This window comes from Rhagoletis pomonella, unplaced genomic scaffold, assembly GCF_013731165.1.
Source record: "Rhagoletis pomonella isolate Grant_MI unplaced genomic scaffold, Rhpom_1.0 Rhpom_scaffold_00005, whole genome shotgun sequence".
In the NCBI taxonomy this organism is placed as follows: Eukaryota; Metazoa; Arthropoda; class Insecta; order Diptera; family Tephritidae; genus Rhagoletis; species Rhagoletis pomonella.
In genome coordinates, this window is record NW_023458559.1 from 18,363,279 (window position 1) to 18,376,752 (window position 13,474).

General features: G+C 38.5%; 1 protein-coding gene across 1 annotated transcript; it reads left to right on the forward strand.

The window, feature by feature from the left end:
* The first annotated feature begins 3,489 nt into the window (after positions 1-3,489).
* On the forward strand, positions 3,490-4,724 carry LOC118739831 (homeobox protein Hox-A5). The gene has a single exon (XM_036471329.1). The coding sequence runs from the start codon at positions 3,528-3,530 to the stop codon at positions 4,686-4,688; it is 1,161 nt and encodes a 386-aa protein (XP_036327222.1). The 5' UTR covers positions 3,490-3,527; the 3' UTR covers positions 4,689-4,724.
* The last annotated feature ends 8,750 nt before the right edge of the window (positions 4,725-13,474 follow it).

Consider the following 13,474-nt stretch of genomic DNA (forward strand, 5'->3'; position numbering starts at 1 on the left):
TTCAAATAAATTTCACATGTTTTATTTTTAATAAATCATAAGTAGAAAGACTTAGTTATAGTTCTTGGAAATAAGCTGCAAATTCAAGCTGGAAAATTTTGCCAGCAAGAATTTTCAATTAGGAAAAACATATGATTGTGGCACATGGTTGAATTTTTTGTCGACGATAATTTGAATAATTTAAAAATTCTATAGAAATTTCTTATGTTTGAAATGCAACCGTGGACACTAGCGTTTGTGCAGAAATTTGCAAGTTTCTCTACTTGAGTGTGAATTTGGGAGCATGTTAACGCGTGTTAAGCAAACAGTGAAACAATTTGTTATTTTCTAAGTTTGCGAATTAAACTTCACACTTAAATTTAAGTCATTCATAACAAACATTATGAAAAAAACCCTGCCTGACATGAAAATTTTATTCCCGATAAGGCTAGTAGCCATTTCTAACAGATTTTGGATCGCTTAGTCAAAAATGAAAAAAATATATATATTTGAATTTTAAGAAAGCAAGGTAAATAGCATAATCGGCTAGAAACGGCTAATTTTTTTTACAAAACGGCTAACAAATCGGCTTCCGGCTAAACCGAAATTTCTCCGGCTGTTTTCTATCACAACAGGCTAAATCTATCCGGAAAACGGCTCAAATGGCAACACTGCTTTTAAATCAGAATTTTGAGAAAAATGTTTGGTATGCAATTTTATAGTCCATTAAATTTTAATATAACAAACAGTGTCACGCATTTTCTTCTATACAAAGAAGTTCGTTTTTATATGGAAGAAAATGCGTGACACTGTTAGTAAGAAAATTGTCAAAAATGAACGAGATCCTTTAGCAATTTGAAACATAATTAAAAAAATTAATTCATATAACCTTCAAACGTAATTTTTACATGTCTTTGTGCTGCATTCAAATTAAAAAAATTTATCCACACTATCGGAAGCTCACTATCGGAAAAAATGACTATCGGCACAATCGATAGTGACACAAAAAACTGTCATCAACTATCGATGGTTTCCACTATAAAAATATTCCCAAAGCACGTAAAAAAATGAAATTTGAAGATTAGATCTAACTATGTAAAGTTTCATCGCGGGTGTATTTAAAAACTAAACTCGGAGTGGCCAAAATTGACCTAAAATATTTTCCTTCTATTATTTTTTATTTACATTTATTAAAATAATGTGATTACACACTTGAAGGTTTTAAAAAATAGAGAGCGTAAGTCCATCAAAGTACCCCCTCGCTCTGAGGAGTTATATTTTTTAAGAGCACTTCGAGCCCTTGCGTTATTTACATTATCTTCACCATAAACTCATCAAATGTTCGGCTCACTCATGACTTTGTACGTGGAGTATTTGTAAAATAGTTTATTTGTGTTGATGGCATCATTTTTATTTTTATCGCTCCAAGTTTTAAAGTGAGGCGTAAAATATTTATCACTCATATTTTTAAAACACAGAACCTTATAACAACAAAACGGGTTGGGTTTTTTACGCCAAACTTTTAATTAACTGACAATTGAGAAAAGAACGAGTCTAGATAAAGCGATGACAAACATCCAAGCAAGCAAAAAGCACAAAAAGTGTTCCACCGAGTCGTCATCTTCAAGGCAGGATGGACTTGCCAGTCAGTTGTTTGTGCCACGTGAAGTGACCAGTCAGCAGTCCAACAAGTTGTCTGCAGTGTCGTCCGCTCAGTGAGAGCAAAAAACTAGATAGACCTTCTGAGATTGAAGACAACATGAGTTTTGCCCACCTGCATCCCCTCGATGGCACCCAGTCATTGTTGAGCGCAGTATTCACCCAGTTTCTGATGGTTGTTCGATGGCCGAAAGTGGGTGTGCTAAAACTGGTTACGGACTGAGGAATGCCTGGTCTGAGCCAATTCTGGCCAAATGGTCAGATGTCTCATTACCAGGTACTCCTGAGTGACCTGGCACTCAGAGTAAAAAAAATCTCGTTATGGCAATGGTAAGAGGGCTGGCCAATGCCTTAAGTGTAGCTTGGTTGTCACTGCAGACACGTAAACTCCTTCCCCTCCACCTATGTTCCACCACGTACTCCATGGCTTTGAAGTCCCAAGCATATTCCCCAACAGAAAAGTGAAGCTTATCCCCACTAACTTCGAAAAACCACCATATATATATATATATATATATATATATATATATATATAAAGGCAAAATCGGCTAATATGGTACACTTGAGATAGACTAATTTCACCATTGACAAATAATATTCGATAGTTACGTAATTTTTGCCTGATTAAAACCCGTATGCTCATTTATTTACTAAGACTAAGGGTCCTTTAGTTTTGATAAAATGAAAACTATTCAGCTTCCGAAAAAATTATTTTATGAAATTTAAACAAAAATACCTGTTAGTTTCCTTAAGAATGCGATTAAGCGTGCACTATATTTTTCTTATTTATGCGAACTACAACCTTGCATATTCGTTTGCATCAGTAAAATTTTTGCATGTTAATTGAAAATATAGCTTTCAGAATTTTATCATCCAAAAACTTTTATAAAACTCGCAATAGAATGCAAACAAGAACAAAGCACAAAAAAACGAGGGAGTTCAGAATTAGCTACTTAAGCATACCCTAAAAATATGCCTTTCGGCTGTCGAGTAGTATAATAATCAAACAGTAATTTCTGATAAGCGAGAAATTTAAAAAAAAAACAATCATGATTATTAATCTATAAAATAGCGATGATTGTATTGATGATTGTAGTGTATAATTAAAAATATGTATTTACATTACTTACGCATGGAGAACTCTTACTTATGTATATTGCCTAACGTAACTTACGAAAATATTCAAAATTAGGGATGAACTCTAATATAATTTAGAAACACAGCTGCTTGGCGTAAGCCAGATTCAGTATTGCACTCGTAAACATTCTTACAAATGGAAGATACATTTGTGTGTGGATGAATGCATAGGTACATGCATAAATACTTATGTATGTACCTGAGGTCACAGCACGTACTTGCCGTATGCTACGATATTACAATACAATCTGAAGAGCAGGAATGGAAGGGCGGAGCATAGATGGCAACAATTACAAACTATTAACAAATTCACATCTGAATGCATGAATGTACAAACATACATATGTAAAAAGTGTCCAGGGGAGGGTGTGCCAACAAATAAACTACAGTTTTATAATTTGTCAATTGACAGCGAGTTAAGAGTCTCTAAATGGTGTGTTAATGGTTGGCTGAATTCTAAAGCATCGAGTTGAAACGAGACTGGCCGGAGTAAGCAACCGATTACTACCCTCAAATGATAATATGTTGTGGTAGGAAGATGGACTCTTTCGTTAGTAAAATATGGCCGTACTGATACATCAGGGGTAGTTTCTCCCAGTAAATCCTCCCTTACTTCGACACCCTGGTATATAAAGCAGGATCACTTGCTGTTCGTTAGCACAGTTACACAGTGAATTTGATCGTGAGCGGTTACTGGCAGAACTAAATATTTGAAGACATTTCCGTGTATTGGAAACTGATTTGTGTTGAAAATGTCGCGATCATTTTTAATGGATTCTTTACTCAGCGATGTTCCATTGACACAAAAGGATACATTGGGTTCACCGACTGCCACGCAGCCCCTGACATCTGGTCCATCAACGCCACCAGCAATGGGAGCGGCAGCTGCCGCGGCGGCTGCGGCTGCAGCAGCCATATTGCCAAACATGCCGATGTTCCCGTATCCGGCGAGCTATGTGGGCAGCTATCTTTTTTCCCTGGGCATTCAGCAGCAGCAACAACAACAACAGCACCACCATAAGCAGCAACAAGTAGCAGCTGCGGCAGCAGTTGCAGCGGCAGCATCATTCCATCACCAATCCAACTCCCCGACGACGCCAACGCACTCGCCTCTTATGCATCCCTACACCGCGGCGATGTTGTCCCACAAACGAAAATCACCCGGCTATGAAAGCTATTCTACTCCAACAACACTACCATATAACAACCTTACATTACCACTCACTGATGCTTTCTGTATATCACCGTCTGCCTCATCCACGGGATCCACTCCAGAGCTTGGTGCCTATGGTGAAGAAGCGCCGTCGGCAAAACGCTTCAAACAAGATTCCACTTCCTGTTCGCCAGCCAGTTCGCCTCATAAAATCTGCATTCCCGCAAGCATTTCGAGTCGCTGCCCGACCAACCATTGTTCCGTTTCCACAACCTCCAACTTATCTTATTCTTCCTCCACCACATCTACCGTCCTGTCGTGCGGTCGTAGCTTGCCTCTTGACATTACACCTGTCATTGCGGACTACGCGGACTCGAGCAAACGCATTCGTACGGCCTTTACCAGCACCCAACTACTCGAGCTGGAGCGTGAATTCTCGCTGAACGCGTATCTGTCACGCCTGCGACGCATTGAAATTGCTAACAGGTTGCGTCTTTCGGAAAAGCAAGTGAAAATTTGGTTTCAGAATCGCCGCGTGAAGCAGAAGAAAGGATCGGAGAGTCCTACCTTTAATTTTACTGCCGGTGGTATGAGTCCGTCATCGTCATCAGGGGATAAGCAGTCACAAAGCCCATCGGATTCACCAGTCCGTACTGGCCAGCGGTGTTGCTGTGCAAAAAATGTGAAAGTCGAGCTTAAACTGCGTGACGAATCTTCCACACATTGCAGCAGTCAATCGTGTGGAATAGTTGAAATGTAAGAAAATTCCTAGTTTAAGAAATTATGCCGGTGTAATGTAAATATATAGGTAAAATAAAATATTTATTTATAGTTTGTATATTGTGAATTGACTATATAAAAAACACATATTAAAACAAAATTTTAAAAATTAACACTGTTATTTAAAATTTAAAGTTTAAATCTATTTTTACCGCCTGCGAGGACTTTTTTTGGCCTTGGCATTCTGCAAAAATATGCGTATCCAATTTAGTAAAACCAGTTGTGAAAAATATATTGCCGTTAAAATGTCTCGGATGTGACTATTATGCTTCTAAAAATCTAACACTCATTAATCATACATATAAATGTATATGACACCGAGAACTCTACCAGTTTTGAATCACGGAGCTTGTAAACAAAAAAAGAAAAAGTTACCTTACTATCTGTAGGCTCATTATTAACACTACTGCTGTTATCAGAAAACGTAAAAATAAACATTGGCAACGTAAAAAATAAACGTTGGGAAATAACTCTTACTTGCAACGGAAAACATATTTCTCCTGCAAAACAGTTATCGGGCAACGTAAAAAGTAAACGTTGGGTTATAACTTTTATCGGCGAAATAAAAAATATTTCTCATCTAATAACTGTTATCGACTTATAACTGTTATGTCCCTGGTTTTTATCATGGTTCTTATCTACTTCAGGATATGACGAGAAGACTACTTAAAGTGTTCTTACACGATATGTATTTCCATCTGTAAATGTGACTGTTTCGATACATATGTAATTGCATCTGTATTTAATTAACTGGGCAAAATCACGTTCTTTGAAAACTAAATAAAACAAACAGATACCTTGTTTATACCGACACATAAAGCGCTGTGACTCAGTTCGGTGTGATTCAAAACAGATGCATAAACAAAATTTCAAAATTTCGTTGAAATCGAAAAGTGTATTGACTCGAATTTGTTTTCAAATCGGTTTTTATTCCTCACATCGGTTAGAACACCCGTATTAACGAATAATTCATTTAACACGAAATAAAAATTGGGTATTTTTTCTCTAATATAAATACTGTATATAATGGTATTTATTATTATAATAGATTTGTATTACTATTCGCTTCCATTTCTGTCCACCCTGCAAATTTATTATTAAATAAATATCGAATGAAACTAACGGCGTTTGTTTACTTTTCAATACGGTTTAATCGAGTGCGCTATAAAGACTGAGGAATAAAGGTTAAAAAGAAATATGTGTTGAATCAAATCGGTTGTTTGTTAATGCGGTTTTTACCTCCCTTTCGTTAGCTTGGGATGTAACTGTGTAATATTGATGCGCCTAAAAGATGGAGCGATTTCCATTCTCAAGTTACATACCTGCTAAATTATGCTAAATTTCCATTCTTAAGTGACCTGATGACAGTACGAAAGCGAGTTTTTAGTTTTTATAAGCTTTTTTTATAAGCTTTTATTTAACTTGGTCATCTCGCGGAAATCGCGGAAATTTCCAATCGATTTTAAACTAACTTCCCGACAAGTTAGAGACTTGAAATTTTCAGCATAGTTCCAATCACGATGACAATGCAACTTAAAATATAAATGAATTCCGCATATGGTCCAGGGGTCTTGATTCAAAGGCGGTCAAAAAATAGTAAGATTTATGGCTAACAGAGCGTAATTTGCCAAAGAACGTAAAACCACTATAAAATTGTTAAGGCTGCCGGGGGTAGTGTAGCAAAGCTATTTGTGGCAAATTCTAGATATCAACCTAGTCTAGGTATGAACCTCGTTGTTGGCATCATATCAAGGAGATACAATTAGAAGACTCCAAATGTCGCCCCGCCAGAAGAAGTTAAATATTGCGCCTAAATATATTCACCATTTAATACGCTACAGCGGAAATGGACGACACGCCATTTCTTTAAATGAAATTAACTGCTGCTATATGTACATATGTATGCATATGCATAGTCTTCTGTTCTCTTTCATTGCAAGTTTAATTATTTTAATATCTATTGCAAAATTTTGTACATAAAATAAAAAAACACTTTTTAATATGCAACGCTTGTATAAATGGACTAAAAATTAGAAAATAAAATAATGTAAAAAAAAATATTTTTTAAAAACAAGCTTTGATTTAACATGTACAATCAAAGGAATAAAATAAAGTAGTGTAACAAAAGATTTTTTAGCAAGAAAATTTTGTCAAAACTGCACTAAAATGAATCAAATAAAATAAGTTAAGGTCTCGTTAAAGTTACTAAAAGCCATTTAGTGAAAGGAGTTATTCAAACTCTAATGAAAATTACTAACAATTTGTACTAATTTACTTCGTTTTTAAAAAAGCTTGTCGGCGAATTCAGCGTACATGCATAATTGGTTAGGTATATGTATGTATGCAGATATTTAAGTGCCGGTTTGCTTTCCACGTTTCCTCTGGGTAGCAACCAAACACCCGTTTGGGAGCGAGCTAAAGTGAGAAGGCGTAAAACTTCGCGTGCGCTGGGTTTGGGTCCCGCCACGTTAAAACCCCGCCCAATGAAAAGAAGCAAACAGCCTCGGATGAGACCCCCTTTTTCTGATGACGACCACGGCAAACGTATAAAGGACTATGATTTAAGGGTATGCACCTGGAATATCCGGACCCTTAATGGGGAAGGTGCCTCTGCCCGGCTGGTTGATGTCCTCGGGAAGACAAAGGCTGACATCACCGCCATCCAAGAAATGCGATGGACGGGGCAAGGTAAAGTAAGCGTGAAGCCTTGCGACGTCTACTACAGTTGCCACGTAAAGGAGCGCAAATTCGGTGTTGGATTCGTGGTAGGAGAGAGACTCCGTCGCCGAGTACTGGCGTTCACCCCGGTGGACGAACGTCTAGCCACAATCCGCATCAAAGCTAGATTCTTCAACATCTCGCTCATCTGCGCCCATGCCCCGACGGAAGAGAAGGATGAGGCGTCCAAGGATCTTTTCTATGAGCGCTTGGAACGTACATATGAGCGCTGCCCCCGACACGATGTCAAAATCGTGCTTGGCGATTTTAATGCCAAGGTGGGCAAGGAAGGGATCTTTGGCGCCACTGTCGGAAAATTCAGCCTCCACGACGAAACGTCCGATAACGGACTGAGGCTGATCGACTTCGCCGGGGCCCGAAATATGGTAATATGTAGTACTAGGTTCCAGCATAAGAACATCCACCAAGCTACATGGCTGTCTCCAGGTCGAAAAACGAGAAACCAAATCGATCATGTTGTGATAGACGGAAGTCATGCTTCAAGCGTTTTGGACGTACGTACACTCCGATGGCCAAACATCGGCTCGGACCACTATCTTGTTGTAGCCAAGATACGCACCCGCCTCTGTGCAGCAAAAAATGTGCGCCCAACAATGCAAGGAAAGCTTAACGTCGAACAGCTGCAATCACAAAAGACGGCCAATTTATTCGCCACTCGACTCACACACCTGCTCTCTGAGAGCACTCTTCAACAATCCGACGTACGCGAGCAGTGGAACCACATTTCCCGACCATTAAGTACCGCCGCCGAAGAAGTAGTTGGATTTCAGCGAGCCCGAAAGAACAACTGGTACGATGAGGAATGTCAAGAAGCCGCAGAGAAAAAAGATGCCGCCTACAGGGCCACGCTGCGATCGGGCGCAACGCGAGCCGTGTGGGACCGTTATAGGGAACTGAAGAAGGAAGCGAGACGTATTTGCCGCAATAAGAAGAAAGAGGCCGAAATACGTGAGTGCGAAGAGCTTGAGATGCTGGCCGACAGGAACAACGCCCGAAAATTCTACCAGAGGGTTAGGCGACTTACGGAAGGTTTCAAGACCGGGGCGAACTCCTGTAAGAACAACAATGGCGACCTAGGGACCGATGTCCAGAATATACTTAAATTGTGGAGGGAACACTTTTATAACCTACTGAATGGTAGCAGCGCTGAAAGTAGTGAGGAAGACGAACCCGAGTCCCCAGTCGATGATGATGGAGTAGCTGTCCCACCGCCTGACTATGACGAGGTACGAATAGCGATTACGCGGCTGAAAAACAACAAAGCTGCTGGAGCTGACGGCCTGCCAGCCGAGCTATTCAAGTACGGTGGCGAGGAGCTGATGAGGTGCATGCATCAGCTCGTATGCGGAATATGGTCAGATGAACGCATGCCCGACGACTGGAATTTAAGTGTGCTCTGCCCAATCCACAAGAAAGGCGACCCCGCCATACGCGCCAACTACCGCGGAATTAGCCTTCTAAGCATAGGTTACAAGGTCTTATCGAGCGTATTGTGCGAAAGACTGAAGCCCACCGTCAACGAGCTGATTGGACCTTATCAGTGTGGCTTTAGGCCTGGAAAATCCACCATAGATCAGGTATTCACAATACGCCAAATCTTGGAAAAGACCCGCGAGAATAGGATCGACACACACCATCTATTTGTCGATTTCAAAGCCGCTTTCGACAGCACGAAGAGAAGTTGCCTTTATGCCGCGATGTCTGAATTTGGTATCCCCGCGAAACTAATACGGCTGTGTAAAATGACGTTGAGCAATACCACCAGCTCCGTCAGAATAGGGAAGGACCTCTCCGAGCCGTTTGATACCAAACGAGGTTTCAGACAAGTGGACTCCCTTTCGTGTGATTTCTTTAATCTTATGTTGGAGAAGATAATAAGAGCCGCAGAACTGAACCGCTCAGGCACAATACTTTATAAGAGCGTACAATTGCTGGCGTATGCCGACGACATCGATATTATCGGTAAAAACAAGGGCTACGTCTGTTCTGCCTTCTCGGGATTGGATAGAGAAGCAAAGCGAATGGGTCTGGTGGTGAACGAGGACAAAACGAAGTATCTCCTGTCATCACACAAACAGTCAGAGCATACGCGTCTTGGCACCCACGTCACTGTTGACAGCTACAAGTTTGAAAAAGTAGACGACTTCGTTTATTTGGGAACCAGCATTAACACCAATAATAATGCCAGCCTTGAAATCCCACGGAGAATCACTCTTGCCAACAAGTGCTACTTTGGGCTGAGTAGGCAATTGAGAAGTAAAGTCCTCTCTCGTCGTACAAAGATCACACTCTATAAGTCACTCATCATGCCTGTGCTGGTGTATGGCGCGGAAGCATGGACAATGAAAGCATCTGATGAGGCGGCTCTTGGAGTTTTCGAGAGAAAGATTCTGCGAAAGATTTACGAACCTTTACGCGTTGGTGATGGCGAATATCGCAGACCATTTAACGATGAGCTGTATGAGCTTTACAACGATATAGACATAGTGCAGCGAATTAAAATTCAGCGGCTCCGCTGGCTTGGCCATGTCGTTCGGATGGACAGAAACGCTCCTGCTCTGAAAATATTCAACGCGGGCCGCGATGCTGGTAACAGAGGAAGAGGAAGGCCTCCTCTGCGTTGGAAAGACCAGGTGGAGAAGGACTTGGCTTCACTTGGCATTTTCAATTGGCGTCAGTTAGCAAAGAAGAGAAATGACTGGCGTGCTGTTTTGGACTCGGCCAAAATCGCTTAGGCGGTTACAGCGCCAAATAAGAAGGAGAAGAGATAATTTTTTTCGTAGCCATAAAAAAGGTAACGGATGATATTCGCAGCCGGATGTGGCGCAATGTACTAATGCAACTAATTACTCAAATCAGTAATGAATATCATAATTTTTGATTTATTCACGGCCATATTATTGACACTTCTAATATGTCGGAATAAGGAATATCAGTATTTACGGAATAGAGGAGAACTCGGAATAAGTCTATTATTGACGCATAGAATAAAACGTTATTCCGGGGTACAACTAATCGGCCTGAATCGGGCGAATAAGACAGTTATTGCATGGTATACATTAAAAATTCATTACTGAGTTTTACAATTGTTTTAGAAATATATACAGATAAGAAATCGAAACAGTTTCTCTAGTTTGTAATTATCCTTTTTATCTTTGCGTTTCTTTGCTGCAGAAAGCATGCGTCTTCGGTGAAATTATATGGGTTTCCCAAAATATATGTATATGGGCAGAGATGCTGCCGATATTGGCTTTCTCAAACACCGAGCTTCCCGATTAATTTTAACATTCGCATTCGCAGTAATGAATGCGGAGCTTGTACCACAATAAAAAAAAGTAAAAAACACAGCTAAAAGTGCTATTAACAGGTGAGGCGTCAATCGAAACGACTTTAAACAAAGTTATAACACCCTTGCGCATAAGTGAGCTCGGGTATAAATAATGTCCAGTTACGCACGCATATATTTTCTGGGAATTTTTTTTTTTTTGAGTTTCACTTTTATTTCAACATATTTTGATTAAAAGAAAAATACTGATAAAAATAAAATGTTTCATAAAAACAGGGTTGAAAGCTTGAAATTCCTGCCTGTATTTTGTTTGTAAGTCAAATATGAGTGGCATTGCGCTACTATGATAGCACGGCGGACTAATCATAGCCAACTTATGTACAGTAGTCGAAAAGATTATAGCCGCACCAAATGTTGACAAGTTTTAAAATATTATTTTTGTTGTTTTTTAATTTCGGTTAGCTTTTTATAGTTCGTTCTTTACCAACATCCGTATAAATACAAGTTTAAAGGCAGTGTCACACGATTGGGTATTTGCCAAAATTTGGTGTAAATCGTACCCCAATTGTGTGAACACCCAAAATATATTTCACTATACCAATCACGAAAGTTAATTTATTGAGCATCGCTGTATTGTACCAAACTTTTGACTACAAAAAAAATTGTCCCATTTTTTTACCAATAGCCCAATATAAAAATTTACAAATCTGTACAAATGTACCAATCGAGTGACTCTGCCTTAAAAATTTATGCAATTTAAAAAAAAAAAATCTACAAATTTACGTTAAAATTTCGAGTTTTTTAATTAAATTAAGTTTTGTAGCCCATTGAATTATAGTAGAATAAAGTACAAATTTCAAATGGCTAAAAATGTCGATCGATTTTTTAGAATTTTTGAAAGTTCGAAATTTGTACGAAAGTTTGTTGATTTTTTTTTTTAATATTGCACAAATGAGTAGCCCACTTGCCAACAGGGTTATGTGATTTTATAATAGTAAGCCATAAATTAAAAAATGTCTACAACAACAAGTAACATCCAAATTGTATATTTCTCTTTATTATCTGAAAATTTGGATAAACAAGAGCCTAATAACATTAAAAAGCAAAATCGCAGTGTGGTAGTTTTTGCAAATTTTATATATAAAAATTTAATATAGCGAGTTTTGAAACAGTAACTTTTACATAGCTATCTTTTTTTAGCTTTCCGCGTTCTCTCTTCCATGAAGATTGGTCTGCTTCTTTTTTACGACGCCTTCAACTAGGCACCGAAATTACCACATTTTCTTGCAGTTTTCTAAGTTCATCAGAAGGTGTAGACTTTTTAAAGTGTGTAAATAAGTATTATAGTGACTTTTGCAATAGTATTTAACATTTGATGCAATGTTTTCAGAAAATAGAATGATTTTGCACTGTATTGTTAGTGAACATGAAACCACTTTAAATACTGGTACGTTACTCTCCAAAAGTAAAAATCCAAAAAAATTTACATAGCGCCTTTGCAAGTGGACTACTCAAATTTGGAAACATGGATTTACACGGGTTTTGTTAAAGAATGAACTATATTTTTATTTAAAAAAATAACAAAAGTTCAGTAACAAAAAAATAATACGTTAAAACTTGGCAAAAAGTGGTTCGGTTATAATTTTTAAGTTTTTGTTTTTAGTTGTTATTAATTTCGAAAAAGCATCTGTGAAGTGAAAAAAAGCGTGTACAAACAAAAAAAATTTAACAACAATGACATGGTTAATATGTTGGAGTAGTTTTGTGCTACTCTGATGTAATGCAGAGGTGGAGTATGTGGTCCTGCCCTAGGATATCGCAATGTTAACTGGACCATATTTTTTATATGAATTGTGGTTAATTTTGGAGTACTTCTTGGTCCTTAGGGAGTACTCTTTACAAGCATGCATGGAATAGTCGCAATTTTCGCAGGGTTGGAGTACAAATATATCAATAAACACGTACGAAAGAAAAGGAGCGCATACATTTATAAATAAACACCATGCAAAAAAAGCGACTAATCCGGGATGTCTCCGGGGCAATCGCAAAGGAACATGCGACTAGTACCACTTTTGATCTTTTTATATGGGATGAACTATTCGCTTTTGTTCGAGCATGTCCTATGAAGAGACTAATTGTTTCCCTTCGTACCCGAACGGGTACAAAAAGGGACTAGTCACTTTAAGATAAAAAAATATATAAAAATTTGCGCCATCCGCGATTAGAAACTGGGTGCTCAAGTTTGTTAAGCGAATACACTCCCTATGTGCCAACGCCTCACATGAAATTTCATTGACTACGTGCGTACATATCATTAAATCGTTAATAGTACCCGTTAGAGATGAGTAGGGGACTAATTGATCTCCAATTGTACCAGTAAGGGATGAGTCGAGACTAGGAATGTTAATCCCGTGATCCCGGCCTTTTTAGGTCCCAAAAATCCCGGGATTCTTGGCATATAATCCCGTCGTCTTCGGGATTTGTGATTTGCACTGATGGCAATAATAGAAACTCCTTTTCCAGTATTGGCTATATTTATTTTTTTAATTAATAATTACTATTCAAATGTCTAGCTCATTATACATACAACAACGTGCGATAGTAAATTTTACGCACAAAAATCAATATATTCGTGAAACCGTGGGCCAAATATTGTAAAATTGCGTTTTTGGGTTTCACCCTGACGAAAATGATTTAAAAAATTAAAGAAGAAATTATGTAGAATTTAATCACTGGTAAGT